The 15,519-nt window shown below is 37.7% G+C and overlaps 1 protein-coding gene across 1 annotated transcript in view; it reads left to right on the top strand.

The window, feature by feature from the left end:
- The window catches only part of LOC138007350 (poly [ADP-ribose] polymerase tankyrase-1-like), a 31,083-nt gene that overhangs the window by 4,438 nt on the left and 11,126 nt on the right, over positions 1-15,519 (top strand). Inside the window, exons 4-23 of the mRNA XM_068854184.1 lie at positions 668-763; positions 1,479-1,515; positions 1,816-1,891; positions 2,308-2,402; positions 3,011-3,077; positions 3,349-3,419; positions 3,614-3,729; positions 5,007-5,128; positions 5,203-5,294; positions 6,115-6,193; positions 6,483-6,654; positions 8,097-8,176; positions 8,363-8,508; positions 9,003-9,069; positions 9,368-9,466; positions 10,155-10,248; positions 10,336-10,382; positions 10,506-10,584; positions 14,070-14,179; positions 14,750-14,872. Of these exons, the coding sequence (XP_068710285.1) occupies positions 668-763; positions 1,479-1,515; positions 1,816-1,891; positions 2,308-2,402; positions 3,011-3,077; positions 3,349-3,419; positions 3,614-3,729; positions 5,007-5,128; positions 5,203-5,294; positions 6,115-6,193; positions 6,483-6,654; positions 8,097-8,176; positions 8,363-8,508; positions 9,003-9,069; positions 9,368-9,466; positions 10,155-10,248; positions 10,336-10,382; positions 10,506-10,584; positions 14,070-14,179; positions 14,750-14,872 (1,868 nt within the window). The remainder of the gene's footprint in view (positions 1-667; positions 764-1,478; positions 1,516-1,815; positions 1,892-2,307; positions 2,403-3,010; positions 3,078-3,348; positions 3,420-3,613; positions 3,730-5,006; positions 5,129-5,202; positions 5,295-6,114; positions 6,194-6,482; positions 6,655-8,096; positions 8,177-8,362; positions 8,509-9,002; positions 9,070-9,367; positions 9,467-10,154; positions 10,249-10,335; positions 10,383-10,505; positions 10,585-14,069; positions 14,180-14,749; positions 14,873-15,519) is intronic.

The raw sequence follows: 15,519 nt of genomic DNA, 5'->3' as shown, positions 1-15,519 counted from the left end.
GTTTGTGTCTTCGAGTGTTTATCGGCAAATCTTGCTCTCCAAGAGTTTTTTCAAGCGATTAATTTTCGCTTTAATCGAACAAGTAAACACCAACCTACAAGGAATCTCCATTCCTCCGCACAGCTGTTTGCAGTGACGTCTTCGGCCAGTCATTTCCACACATATCTTTCCACCACGTGCGATAAAATACCACAACATTCGCGAGTACTCTCAAGGTAAATGGCACACTGTTTCGTTGTCCTTGACCACCTTCTCTGCAAATTTGTTGACTGCATTATCAAGCTCCTGTTCTGCATGAATTTTTTCACCTATTGCGGGTACATCTTATAGACGTGGTCATGATACCCAGACCCTGGCCCAGACTCCTCCCCACATTTAAAGCTTGGCTACTAAGCACTCATTTGTTTTGTTTCAAATATCGAAGGAATTTCAACTTTATTGTGAAACCTTGATTGTTTGTCCTTGTTGGTTTACAGCAATAGAACGTTACTGGAACTTCAAACTTTATTGTATGACATGACTTGTTTTTCCAAAATCTGCGCTTCTAAATTCGGGGTGCGGCTTATCTACGGATGCGGCTTATACATGGAGGTTTACGGTACATGTTAGTTTTGTAATGTACATTATAGTGCAGTTGATCACTATCCATTGTTTGATTTTTCTGTAGTTCTTCTCCAGCATGGTGCAGATCCTAACATTAGAAATACTGATGGAAAGACAGCTTTAGATGTTGCTGAAATATCAGCCAAATTAGTGTTAACAGGTTTGTTTCCACTCTACAGCGTAAGGCTTACCTTTTTACTGCATCACATTTTCATGATGTTTCAAGAAATGGGCTGAGCCTCAAGTTTTTCCTTTGGGTTTTCAGTCAAAGAAATAAATTGTAAAATGTAACACCATCCCAGGTCATCAAGTGCCATCTGCTTGAGACTGGTAAGCGTAACTTCTTTCCTGAATGGAAAAATTTATAGCTTGTCAGAACATGGGTGTGAAACTAACCATAGAATAATAACATAATTACAGCAATAATTATTAATTATTATATAAGAATTGCTTTGGATGATTAGGAAATTACAACCACCAACCAGTTGTACCATGACTGCTTGTGGGGCTTGACAAACTGTGAGCCAGCAAGTCATGTGAGTCTCACCATTAAGTCTAAGCAAAGTCTAAGCACCCATTTCAAAGGGTTAGCTATCAATAACTGCATGGCTTGCATGTTGGCTTGCATATTGTACAACCTCCTGCTTGTGTTTGGAAGCTTGGCCTATTAATTTTCATTGGTGATGGCAATGGCCTTTTATCTTGAGTACATTTATGTGTCATGGAAAAGAAAGGGTGCTAATCAGTGGTTATAAAAGCACTCTTGTTTCAACCTTTGATGACCTATCATGAAGACAGTAATTTGAGCGTTGAAACAATGGGTCTTGAGTCGTGTCTTTGCCAACTACAGTGACTCATTCTGATTCTGTCAATAGGTGAATACAAAAAAGAGGAACTTTTGGAAGCAGCAAGGTATTGTCACATCAAAAGAAATTGAACATCCTGATCCTGCTCTTAAGTTACGACTTCATGGCCTGTTGTTCAAAAGCCAATTAACGCTAATCCCAGATTAAAAATTAACCAAGGAGGTTATGTCTGTACTCCCAAATGCTGTTCAATGCTGGAATTCAGCAAAACTTTACATTACAAGAAGTCAATCTTCAAAAACAAAAGGCTTTAGAACGAAAGGGCTTTCAAACAAAAGGCTTTTGAACAACTGGGCCCATACCTGTAGGTTAATTGACTCGTGTTCTTGAATTTTCTTTATTATAGAAGTGGCAATGAAGAAAAGCTCATGTCACTGCTTACACCTCTGAATGTAAACTGCCATGCTAGTGACGGAAGGAAGGTTTGTTACAGGATTGTATCCAGGTTCACTTAGTCTAGTAAACTGATCAGGTATAATAATTATATCTGATCAGTTTGTATGTACCGGTAATAATAATTATTATTATTATTACCGGTACATTCATTTTTATGATATAAACACAAAAATGAAATATAATATATTATTATAATAATTTTTATATACCAGGTGAGCTTTCACGAGAAAACATGATCTTCACGTGTGAAAATGCCACCGCTATGGTTACATAATAAATTGCCCATTGTTCTACATTGTATGTTTAATAGGACTACAAAAAATTCTTGTGTTGAAAATTATTTCACTTGTGAAATAACTTATTCTTCAACACACTTAGAGAAATTTCATACCCAGCCATGTGATATCCTCTATTAATTTTATTAAATTTTGTTGTGTTTTAGTCAACTCCTCTTCACCTAGCTGCTGGTTATAACAGAGTTAGAGTTGTTCAGTTATTATTGCAGCATGGGGCAGATGTGCATGCTAAGGACAAAGGGTGAGTTGTGAATCCCCTGCTTGTGATCACTGTTACCAGGCTGAGCCCATTTTTTTTGGGTTATGAAGGCAGACTAAGCTTGTTTGAGAAAGCGGTAACTACACTGTAGGGGTTTGAGCTTAATTAAAGGAAAGGTTGGTTAGTTTAAGTACAGTTTTCGTCTTTGCAAAAAATGCAGGATTTAAAGACTGTTATGGTTATTTCATTGTGCCCTAAAAATATGAGATTAGATGAAAACAGAGCAGATGTATTTTAACTCATTGCTTAACCTTTTAAGTTCTCTTTAATATACATTGTATTAATACTCATTCAAGGCCTCAGTTTGTCTAGCAAGACTATATTCAACATGGAACCAATGCATTTGTTATTCACGGATGATGTCACACTGATCATACATGTGATCACCCACAATGACATTCCAGCATTGTATTTATATTCACCAGAATAATGGTTTTTTTTGTGAGGATTAGGAGATGTACTCTGTATGGGAGCAAAATGAAGATGAAGCTGCCTGATTGTCTCTGTGAAAGTTACAAATAAATTATCATAAAATGATAATTAATTTTATATTATAATTATAATTAATTTTGCTCTTGATTTTATTATAGCGGCTTGGTTCCTCTGCACAATGCTTGTTCTTATGGGCATTATGATGTCACAGAATTGTTAATCAAGGTATGCAAACCGTTAAATGCTTATTCCTGTTACCTATTCAACAGTAAGTTATTGTGCTGATCTTGCGCAGTGTTTCTTAACATTTTCCTCAATTGGAAAAATTCTTCATAATTTATCTTTCACCCAATCAGAAAATAAAAATGCTAATTATTATGACATTCAAATTGTGGTAGCCGACCTAACTGAATGCATTACTGGATTATTTATGCATGATTACTGGGAAAGGTTTATTTGTGAGGTTTGATTACATGTATTTAATTTTCTTTCTCAGCATGGTGCTAGTGTCAATGCAATGGATTTGTGGCAGTTTACTCCCCTTCATGAGGCAGCTTCCAAAGCAAGGTAAAGCCATGGTTAATGCATTGTATCTGGAATGCAAAGTAAGACCCTGTTTTTTATTTATAAATTTTAGGATTGACTCTCCCTTTGATGGTGTTCTTGTGCACCACAGATTGCACATTTTGCATGTAGAGTTGTTACGATGACGGATGTACATGTATGTAAATGTATTATCACCTTTTTCCCTTCCTTTCTAGGGTGGAGGTGTGCTCTTTGTTATTAGCACATGGTGCTGATCCCACTTTACTCAACTGCCACTCCAAGGCAGCTGTTGATGCTGCACCTACCAGGGAACTGCAGGATAAACTGTCATGTATGTCAAATTTTTATCTCTTTCAAAACTGTTACGTAAAGATTTTGATCTGAAATCTGTCTCCAATATTGAGACGATAAGAATTACATAAATAGTCTAGAGTTACTTATTTCGTGAGTGTGTGTTAGATATGAGGCGGTAAAGAGCAAATGACATTTGCTAGACATACAAGCAACCAATGTTACTGTATGTCCAACAAGCGTGAACAGAATAGTAATATTAATTAATAATTTTATTACCGTAAAGACTCGCAGATAAGCCGCACCTTTTTTCCAAAAATTTGCGATCAAAATCGTAGGTGCGGCTTATCTGCGAGACCATTTGGGAAAGGTGCTGTGAATTTCGGTGTCCAGTCTTCCATCGTCCGATATTATGCCTGGTTACACAGCTTCGCACAGTGCATGCAAGAAAACAACAAATTTACGGGCAAAATTCTATGGAAAAACTGCCTTGAATGGAGAAATACCTGTGAACAAATACCAGAATAATATCAATCATATGTCATACCGGTAAGTGGTGGACATGATGTTTATTCTACTAAAGAGCTAAACGGGTAAGACTTTAAAGTATTTTTCGATCCATTGTGGGCGAGTTTGCCTTGGATGAAGACAGCAGAACACTTCATGGTCTCGACTTTGGATTTCTTTCGAGTTTTTTTCATGAAAAACTTTTTTACCAAAATTTGAGTTGCTAAACTCGGGGTGCGGCTTATCTGCGAGTGCGGCTTATCTGCGAGTCTTTACGGTATTGTTTTTTTGTTAAATGTCATGAAACTCTGACCTATTTCAAATTTATAAAATGAAGTTGTTTTACAATGTACAAGTCATTTTCCTTTTAAGCTCATAAGATATACATGAGCTAATAACTGTATACCATACTGTCTTTAAATTGTTTAAAATGAATAAAAATACATGTACATAAAAATTAATAACTCGGATAATACACATGCTCTCATTAAAGTCATTACTGTAGGTGTATTTGCATGAGAGTACAGCTGTATGTAAACATGGTTGTCACCTCACACTCTCTTCCTCTCCCAGAGGAGGCTATTTTAGAAAAGCAATGGAAGACCTCTTACGTGTTTGCATAATGTACATTTAGCTCCTGATCTAAACACTCTGGGGTTAGGAGAATTCTCAAAAGTTATGCAAAGCCTCAACTGCATTTTGGGTTTGTATAACTTTGTCGAATATTTCCACCAACCCCCTTTGTGCTTAGACATAAAAAAGAAGAACAATAGTAAAATTAATGTTGTTTCCTTTCCTCTTTTCTTTTAGTTGAATTCAAGGGTCATCAACTCCTGGAAGCAGCTAAATCTTGTGACTCAACCAAATTGAAAAAACACATCACCTCTGAGATTATCAACTTCCAGCATCCTCTCACTTTAGAGAGTTCTCTGGTGAGTGATGCATGGAAATGGCATTGTGTCAGCTTATAGTCATCAATGAACTATTCTGTTTTCTTTATTTGCAGCATCTTGCAGTGAGTTCTGTTTGCCCAAAGAGAAAAGCTGCCATTGAAATATTACTGAAGAAGGGAGCAGATACCAATCTGCAAAACAAAGAGTAAGAATAATTAATCTTTAAAGCATGCATGAACTAAATAGGGGTTTCTACAAAATTCAAAAAGTCAGGCTGGTTTGAATTAAGTGACCAACTAAAGTAAAAGTAAAGTAAAGCAATCATATTTAACATCGATAACTGGTAACAGTAATTCAACTGACAAACCTGAGGTTGACGGTGCGTCATTTTACTCCCCCCTCGCCATCAGTGCTCCGGTTTATGGGTATTTAAAGCTACTTAAGCTACACAGAACGGAAAGAAGGCGAAACAAGGATGTGAGATCCGGGAATCGAACTCAGGACCTCTTGCACCAAGGCTACGCACTAACCGACTGTGCCATCCTCGCTCAACAAAAGGCAGAACTGCAGAACTGTGTCAAGAAAGGGCAGAACCGCCCCTTTCTCTAAGGGTGTCTTCCTCTAGGCAAGCCATTTTTGAAAGAGTGCTCCCAAATGCCACATTTCAAAAGCAATAATTATATAAATTGATGATCATGTTTAGACAAATTTGTTTTGACACTGTCAAGACGAGTTTTAATCTTTGGCTTTAAAGAATTTTTTCAATTTAGAGAAAAAAAGTAGCCAACTTCCTTAACCAATTCACCCCTGAGAGTGACACTTACAGATTTTACCCGGTCTAACGCCAGACAATTTTACTTGTTAATGCGGGCGGTCCAGGGCAGTTCAAGTGTCAATGAGTTAAGTGAAGCAGCTGACCTTTTCTGTCATCTACCAGTACTTATCAAAACCACTGACTACAGTAATGAATTATAATATTATTTTTAACACCCTTATTTATCCATAGTTATTTTTGTTGATTGCAGTTCCTTGACACCTCTTCACATTGCATCTGAGAAGTCACATCTTGATGCGATGGAACCTTTAATTAAAAATGGATCTAAGGTACAGTGTACTGGCCGGTATGTTTTTAAAAACAATAACTATAACTATAACCGGAATGTGCAGTTTACAATTTTTAAGTTTTAGGGGATCTAGGCCCACATCCTAGACACCAATCATTACATGCAGTGTGTAGCCGTAATAATCTTGGCAGGTCTGTATTGTAATGGTAGTGCAAACCTTGATCAAGAAATTTCACTGAGGTACTTTGCTTTATCTACCCACGACAAATTCCTTACTATTCATTCAGAAAATCTCACTGAGAACAATGATTTAATTTGTTAAATTACAGGTCAATGCAGTAGATGCTCTTGGTGAGACTGCATTGCATCGAGCCGCTGCGGCTGGGCAGACCTCAGCTTGTCGTATCCTACTCGCTCATGGTGCAGACATCAGTTTGCGATCATTTCAAGGCCACACGGCAGCAGAGGTGGCATCTGAACCAGTGCAAAAGATTCTTCAAGGTAACGTTCACTATATTGCACAAGACAATCTTTATAGCACAATAACTCGTCTTACATTTCTGCTGCACATCAAGTTTCCTTAGACATTATTGCTTAAGGATAGAGCCCATGCAAGTGTAAAACTACCCGAGAAAGAACAACTAGTTGTGAAGGTGATGATGTTATTTTGTTTGGTGCTTTTTTACAAAGCAGTCATTTATCATACTTTAAAACCAAGTGGATAGTTTGTGAAGAAACTGTTCCAGCCTGCATATTCATGCCGTGTGAAAATAAAATTTAATAATAATACAAGGGGATCAGATAAAGTTGATTATTTATAATACATAATTCATTGGTACCAGTAAAACTAGATGTTACTGCAAATATGCATCTAAACTGAAGGGAAGTGACAGATAGGGCTAAACTTAGGTCATTGCTGTAGGTGTTGGTTTATTACACTGTACATGAGGCATGACCTTTTGAATCTCTCCTCGCTGTCTTACTGGAAATGTACCTTACCAATTAATCAGTTTGGCTCATACCAAATTGAATTGTCTGTATTATGGTTCAATTCATATTTATTTGAAATCGTTTTAAACTAGTTGAATTTAAATTTGAATTTTTCCTTTGTTTCATTTCGTGATAATGAATATTTGACAAAGACGAATCAAAATAAACAATTCTATTAAATTTTCTGTGGATTTCAAAACTATGTTAACTTAACGCTAACTGACCCAAGTTTTAAGTTCTGATTTTATAAAGACACCGGTTTATTTTAACTGGAATTTTGTTATTTATTGGTCCGCCATTACTAACTTTAAAATCTTGAGAGAGCTGGGTCGAGGAGAAAATTACATCAAAGACTCACTGGTTTAAGAATGCAATGCATGTGTAGGGAGTTTCGGGCTTTCAGACTTTTAAACTCGTGTTTTGCATATAATTATAATAAGTTGCGTTTACACCTCGTGAGTAAATGACATCACTTTTCGCTAGATCCAACCCTCTGAGGTCCAATCGTGAAATCCAAACCTTACACTCAAAATAAACAGCCTTTGGATAAAAATCAAAGCTCAAAATTTTACCAGTCAGGTGTTAAGCGAACACGCTTTCAAACTCTGAAGAAAAAAAGAAAAGGATTTTTTGATCATAGTAGTAGCACTTTAAAGAATTCTTTAATTTTAACCAAGAAAAACTTTGGATCACAACTTTCATGTATGGTACATGTATACATCTACACTGTAGTTTATACCTTTAAGTACTCCATTCTACCTTAAGATATCAGTAGTGCAGGACTGACCGAAGAACTTGTATTGAAAGATTTGAGGAGTGGTAACATAGTTTCTCACACACTTTTTGCCATGTATGTAGGGTGTGCATTTGCCCCAGGGAGCCCATCAGTGAAATATTCTATTTTTTGTTTGATTACATTGCTAGTTTTTTTTTTTGTATCATTTATCTTATAGAAGATCCACCATCCACTGGTTCAGACATTGAGAAGCAGTTGCTTGAGGCCGCGAGATCAGGAGATATGGAAGTTGTCAAGGTGAGCATCTTTGGATTACTTTTAATTAGGAACTTCAGAAATCCTGAGAAAACTGAGTTGAAGACAGTGTTTACCACATGTTCACCCAATGACTGGTAACTATTGTCACACCACATCTTTGATTATAGAAGGTTTATCAGAGTACATGTACTATCTGGTCTTGTGTGTGTTTTGATTTTCATTTAGAAACTGTGTACACCTCAAACAGTGAATGCAAGAGATCTCGAGGGACGACACAGCACTCCTCTACATTTTGCTGCAGGATACAACAGAGTAGCTGTGGTGGAGTATTTGTTGCAAAATGGTGCTGATGTCCATGCCAAAGACAAAGGGTAAAAGTGTTTGATAGCACCTCCTTTACTCATGTGAAAGATTGTTTTTTGCCATGGTGACATAAATACACTCAATCACTGTCACAGTAAGTGTGTAGGAACATTCCAGGAATAAAATATTATTGGCATGAATGGTGTGGATGTTTGGAGAGAAATTTAAAAGTTTATCATCAGGTACTCATGTCCTTCAGTGTAACCTCAAATTTGGTCAATTCAGATGTGTGTCAGGATGACAACAGCCAAAAAATGTACCAACATGTAAAGTGTACTTACAAGTAGGAAGTGCAGAACCATTCTTTTCAATCATAGAACGTATTGTTTTGTGGCATTTTCACAACTGATGTCATAGTCCTTGCTTACTTAACTTTTGGGGTTCTGTAATGACAGTCCATTATTTTCTTGGTTGTTGTAAAGATGAGTGGATGATGGGTGCTTGGTAGTTTTATACTGTAACAATATTTGACAAGGTTTATTTATTTCTTTTATTTTTTCAGAGGACTTGTTCCACTCCATAATGCCTGTTCCTATGGTCACTACGAAGTAGCTGAATTACTTGTGAAGGTATTGAAGGCTGGCTCATAAAAGCTGTATACATCTGTTCTTAATACAAGGTTGCCATTGGTGATGGAGAGTGTTACAGTACCGTTGATACTCAACTGTTATAATTTTGTAAATAATTTTTACCCCTCATAACCTCATTTTCTCTGGGTTTACTTTTTCAATTCATTTTATAATTACATTGTATTATGCAAGACTTTTTTGAATGAGATTAGCACGATTAATACATGTAGTCCTAAAAATGAGAAAAGTTTGGATGGTTTCTAAGGTTTAATTTCTATTTGCATTTTGTTTTGAACAGCATGGTGCTGTAGTTAATGTGGCTGATCTTTGGAAGTTCACACCACTCCATGAGGCATCAGCCAAAGGAAAGTTTGAAATCTGTAGACTTTTACTCAAGGTGGGCTTTTTTCCTTTGCTGTTGTAAGAGGTTCCAAAAAGGCATAGGTTTTATAATATGGAGTTGTTTAGGGCTTATGTACATTGTACTGTAAATACAGCAGGAAAAATTGAAAATAGTGAGCATGCAGACATTACATGGACCAGCATACAAAGACAATAATATTATTGTTTCCATTCACACTGTTATTTTGGTATTGTTTTCACCTGAATACACAGACTACATGTAAATCCACCAAAACTGCAAAAGATGTTCTGGACTTGGATTATGTCCCATATTTGGATGAATACAGTACTTTGACTTAGACTAGGACTAGTCTAATATGGTATTTCTTATGTCACTGTTACATGTACATGTACATGTACATGTACATGTACCGGTATGTCTCCTGTTCTTTCTAGAGGTGAGACATTTTCAAAATGATATGATGTAAAAAGTCTCTCCTTTTGAAAACGTTTTTTATCTCTGTGGAAGTTGATGCCATTCTCACATGAAGGATGGGCAAAAACTAACGTTTAATATTATACATGTAAGTAGCTGTTTTGAATGAAAACACGTAAGTGTTGGTGGAGCCGATACTGAATTTAATAGAAATAAAAAAATATATTATTATTAGTGTTATTATTATTATTATTATTATTATTATTATTATTGTTATTAATATTAATATTAACTTTTACCTCCTCAGCATGGAGCTGATCCGCAAAAGAAAACTCGAGATGGTCAGACTCCTCTTGACCTTGTGAAAGAAGGAGATACCGATGTTGCAGACTTACTAAGAGGTAAGATCATGTGGAAACTGCTAATGTTTGATTGTAATTTTCTGGGATTTGTCAGTGAAGACTTAAGATAATTCTTTCTTCCTGTAGGGGATGCAGCTTTACTTGATGCGGCAAAGAAAGGCAATTTGACTAGAGTAAGTATTGAGATATTTCTTTCCTTACTTTGTACTAAAGGTTTTCTTATGTAAAAGCTACTTTACTTCTTAAGATCCAGGGTAAAGGGACCTTGCAGTAAAATTTATGTGATGTGTTTTTAGGTGATGAAGCTATCCACACCTGAAAATATCAACTGTCGAGATACACAGGGACGGAACTCCACTCCTTTGCATCTGGCAGGTTAGTTACAACTTCAACAACTACCATAAACTATTTATTATTATTACTATTCTTATTGTTAATTTAAGCACTCGACTCTGATTGGATAAGAGTTTATGAAGACTCCTAAGTACCAAAAGAAATTAAATGACTTTTTCATTGAAACCCCGAAACAGCCTAACATGTTTTGTTTAGCCATTAATTTGAATATACCAGTAACTATTTCATTCTTTCTCTGGGCTGAAACTTACCATTTCAAAAACAAAAATTTGCCCTCAAGGCAGTCTACCAGCTTCTACTGTTTTTAAGTGCAAGCCATTATTGCTGTTACTTTTTTTTTGAGTAGCAAACCAAGAGCTGCTACGTGTATATTGCACCAGCATTTTCCACAATGCGCTGTACGGGGGAGGGAGCAGGGATGGTGATTAGGGACTGGGAAGCAGGTTTGGCGTAGCGGTGAGAGCACTCGCCTCCCACTAATGTGGTCCGGGTTCGATTCTCGGACTCGGTGTCATATATGGGTTGAGTTTGTTGGTTCTCTATTCAGCTCCAGTAGGTTTTCTCTGGGTACTCCATTTTCCCCCTTTCCACAAAAACCAATATTAAATTTGATTTTAGGTGATTTCATTAGTGTTCCCAATTAGTGCTCTAGTGCTAAAGCCATTGACACTTAAAATAAAGTTGTTAATAGCCGTGGTCACGCTGCAGACTTTTACCAAGGTAAAACCGATTTACTGAGGGCAAAATTGTCCAAGGTAAATACACCTTGGGTTTTATTTTACCTAGGTGAAAAAATCTTGAAAGGTCACACTACCCTGGGTTTGCCAGAGTGGGAAAAGAAAGATCTGGTTCTTTAAGTCGAGTTTACTAAGGTAAAAAGTTTGCAGTGTGAACACGGCTATTGTATGGCTGGGCACGGGAGTGTTTGAGCAATTTTCCTCGGCGAGAAATTCCCCTGGCAGCGTTGCATTTGGCAACCTGCGTTTTTCTGGCCGGAAATCATCTATTATTGACGAGCAAGACGAGCAGGGGGATAAAGAACAGGAAAGAGCATGAGAGAAGAGGCGACAAAAGCCTCGAGAGAAGCCGACGAGGGAGGAGATGAGAAAATTTAAATGAAAATCACTGTAAAGCTGAGAGAAATAGAGCGAGAGACAAAACACTTATTTACAACGTTTAGCTTTCAGGTAATGTTTTCCGTCTTAACAATATACATGAGAAAATTACTTGATTCTGATTGGCTGAGAGCAGTGCAGTTCAAGCATAACACAGTGCAAAAAGTGTAATACCAGTGCAAATTACACATCGAAATTCTGAATTATGATTGGCTAATAAACAATTGGGTCTTGTCAGAACCAATCAAATCTTTTGTTTTCAAATCAAACGAGTGCCCTGGATGGCGCAATTTATAGCGCAATTTTTCCCCGATTGCGTGATACGCGTGTGTTTTTTCTGCTTAACCATCTCGAATTTTTTCATGTACATTATTAATTGGTAAGCACATGATATTTCTCGTGCAATTTGGAAAAAAATAAGCACTTGTAAATTTTTTCAAAGACTACCAAGGCTCGTGCTTATTTATTCCAAATTGCACTAAAAATCATGTGGTTGTTACCTGTTACCTATCCTCCTCGTGCCTCGTGGCACATAGGGCCTTTACAGAGGCCTTCCACTGTTCTCTGTCGGCTGCTATCATCTTCATTTCCTCCCATGACCTCTACCCTGCCTCTTTACGTTCCTTTTCAACTGTTCGTCATCATGTTGTCTTCGGCCTTCCCAGCCTTCTTTTCCGCCTTCTGGGGCCCAGCTCATTGCAATGTTAGAATCATTATTACGGTCTTGCCTCAAGATGTGACCTTTGGAATCATATTCATCTACGATACTTCACTTCCTTACTCAGCGGTTTCATACTCGCTCTTTCCAACAGCTCTTTAGTGCTGACATGATCTTGCCATTTAATGCGTAGGATTTTTAGTAGGCACTTATTGTGGAATACATCTATAGCTTTGTCATCTCCTTTGTTCATTTCCCGCCCACGTCTCGCATCCATGTAACAATACCGGCACTACCAGTGTCGTATACAGTCTCAAATTTGTCTTCCTTGAGATGCTATTGGAATGCCACATGTTCTTCAATCTGATGAATGCACCTCTTGCTTTAGATCGTCTGTTCTTCATCTCATTCGTACCACCTCCTTCCTTACACACTTTTGCTCCTAAGTAAAATCACGTGATAACCCATACTAATACATGCCTTGCTTCCTCAAGTATTTTGTAAAACTCGCTCAAAAACGAAGAAGGCCTGAAAACGTTTGCAATTCCGTATTGACAGAGATTTTGACATATTTCAACAATCACATTTTTTGTGTGAAATGGATGTCCAGTCGTGAGCTGCTTTGTTTGACTATGAAATTGCAGTCGAGTAAGCAAATTTACTACGCTTTAGGATGAATTTTTAATTAGTAAAACTTTTGCTGTTGTTCTGAACTGAAGAGAAAGGGAGTAAAGACTGTCAGTCAAGTGGAAAATGTTGTGAAAGAGATTACTGTGCATGTCAGTTTTAGTTGCTGATTAAAATTTTTGGTTATTGTTTGCAAGGCATGTTTGTTTACTGCTGTCATGGGCGCAGAGGTGTTAGATCTGTTTGATCACTGTAAACTGTATACAGTGATGACCATTAATTTTTTACTTTATACAGAAGCATAATTATTTCCACATACACTATATTGCTTTCTGGGGTGAGAAATGGGAGCTCCGCTTTTAGGCTTCACTAAATCAATATATTAAGGTGGGCAGACACATGAGGGGTCATGTTGCAGCAACAAAAAAACTTGTGTAGTGCACACTGAGGTGACATGTAGCAGGGACAAAATCACAACATGTGCGCACATGAAAATGTTGCGGGTACGTTTCAGTGATATGTTGCAGTGACATTTCCCTTCGTGTGAACTGATGATACTTTTATAACTGTGCAGCACCAATGGGACAGTTTCGAATTGTCCAGCAACAAAAGAACAGAGTCGAGGTTGGTGGGAATAATTAGCATTTTGTTCTGTTAAAAAGGGAAGTGCAAATTATTCCCCTGAACCTCGACTCTGTCTTTTGTTGCTGCACAATTTGAAACTGGCCTATTTGGGGGTGATTTTGTGCCCGCAAGGTGTCCCATGGCCCCTCGTGTTTTCCCACCTTTATGTTATTGTGGGGCAGAACACTACTGAGCCTAGATTATTTGCCTTGCTTCCACGAGTGACTTGCAGCTCAGTGGTACAGTCAGCATACTTCTAGTTGAACAGATTTAACTGAGTGCTAGTTTCTACCTCATATGAACCATGTGAGCGTTAGCCCTACTGATGGAAATGGGCCCACACAAGGACAGAGAAAAACTCTGACCAGGGTTGGAATTGGACCCACGACCTTCGGGTTAGATCACCGCTGCTCTACCGACTGAGCTACAAGGTCAGACTTCAGACTTCTAGTTGGTTTGACAGTCGTCGTTTCTACTTTTAGCTGGTTATAACCATTTTGAAGTGGCAGAGCATCTTTTGGAGAATGGAGCTGATGTAAATGCACAGGACAAAGGAGGGTTGATTCCATTACACAATGCCTCCTCGTATGGTGTAAGTTATAATGTTAAAGGGATATTCTGTTTGTATTGAGAAGTTTCTATTGTTGTATCTACCTTTTGAGGAAGTGAAACGATTTTCTTCAGCATATTTTGTCTACTTAGGCAGTGAGGAGAGAGATCGATATTCTTCTTGTTTTGCCGGGCCATCGTAAAAGATGCCACAGTGTGTCTAACATTGTTGGTTTTCAAGAAAACAAAAAACTTTTTTTAACTTGTCTTCTTAATTCTGTGTTTAATTGACTACGAAAAAGAAAATAACTTAGAAAATATTTTTTTGTTTGAAACACTTTTTGAAGAAAAGAAACGTGGTGATTTCAGTTGGTTCAACCAACATTATGGGAGAAGGGGTCGGTGCTGTGAGACTGACATCTGAAGTTCATGGTCAGTTTGGATAAGCAGGGCTAGCGTGAAAGACCACGGATGATTGAACTGGCCACTTAACGAATTGCTGAGGGATATTCCGTGAAAATGCTACGAAAGCTGTACTGAGAAAGCTGCGTAGTGGTAAGAATTAATTTGTTAAGAGACTTCTTAACGGTGAATTTTCTGTGTTTCCTCTTAGCATGTGGATATTGCATCTCTTTTGATTAAACACAACACAGATGTAAATGCCACAGACCGCTGGTCCTTTACGCCATTACATGAAGCAGCACAGAAGGGAAGAACACAGCTCTGTGCTCTTTTGGTAAGTCTGGTGTATCACTGTTTTCAGTCTGCAACTGTTTTAGTTGCTCCCTTGATTTAGTGCTCAACCTTGCGTAAAGGAAAACGTATTCATAGCCATAGTTTATTTAACAATTATTCGCCTCAGGCTCAGTGATTATCGGTGAATATTCACCGAGATGAAGTCAAGGTGAATATTCACCGATAATCACTGAGCATGAGGCGAATAATTGTTAATTAGTATAAATACACAGGTGATTATTTCAAAAAAAGAGAAAAAAAAAACATTTCAACGCGAAATCATCTTCACTTACAGTGGCAAAACGACTACTGGCAGCCATTTTGCCCGTCGAGGTGATTATCGGCTGATAATCCGAGAGAGCGAGCCAATGAGAGCGCGCGACTTTGTATAATCACCTGTGTATTTATACTAAATCTAGTTAGTGTGCTTATATACTTGTCCACTTTTTTCCGGGATGTAACACGAGCTTAAAATTGACAATCTCCTGGATGTTTTGATACTTGTGTTGATGCAACACTTTTCAGTGCACTCTTATGAGTTGCAATCCAGCGCAGTCCCGTGCAGTTATGAGTTCGTTCCTCCTGTTTTTTCCCGACCTTTCACCTGCTCTTGTTGCTCCCTAACGAATGGTTCAGTCCACGTCGTCT

Source organism: Montipora foliosa, chromosome 6 (assembly GCF_036669935.1).
Source record: "Montipora foliosa isolate CH-2021 chromosome 6, ASM3666993v2, whole genome shotgun sequence".
In the NCBI taxonomy this organism is placed as follows: domain Eukaryota; kingdom Metazoa; phylum Cnidaria; class Anthozoa; order Scleractinia; family Acroporidae; genus Montipora; species Montipora foliosa.
Note: the sequence above shows the minus strand (reverse complement) of the source record. Positions and strands in the feature narration are given on the sequence as shown.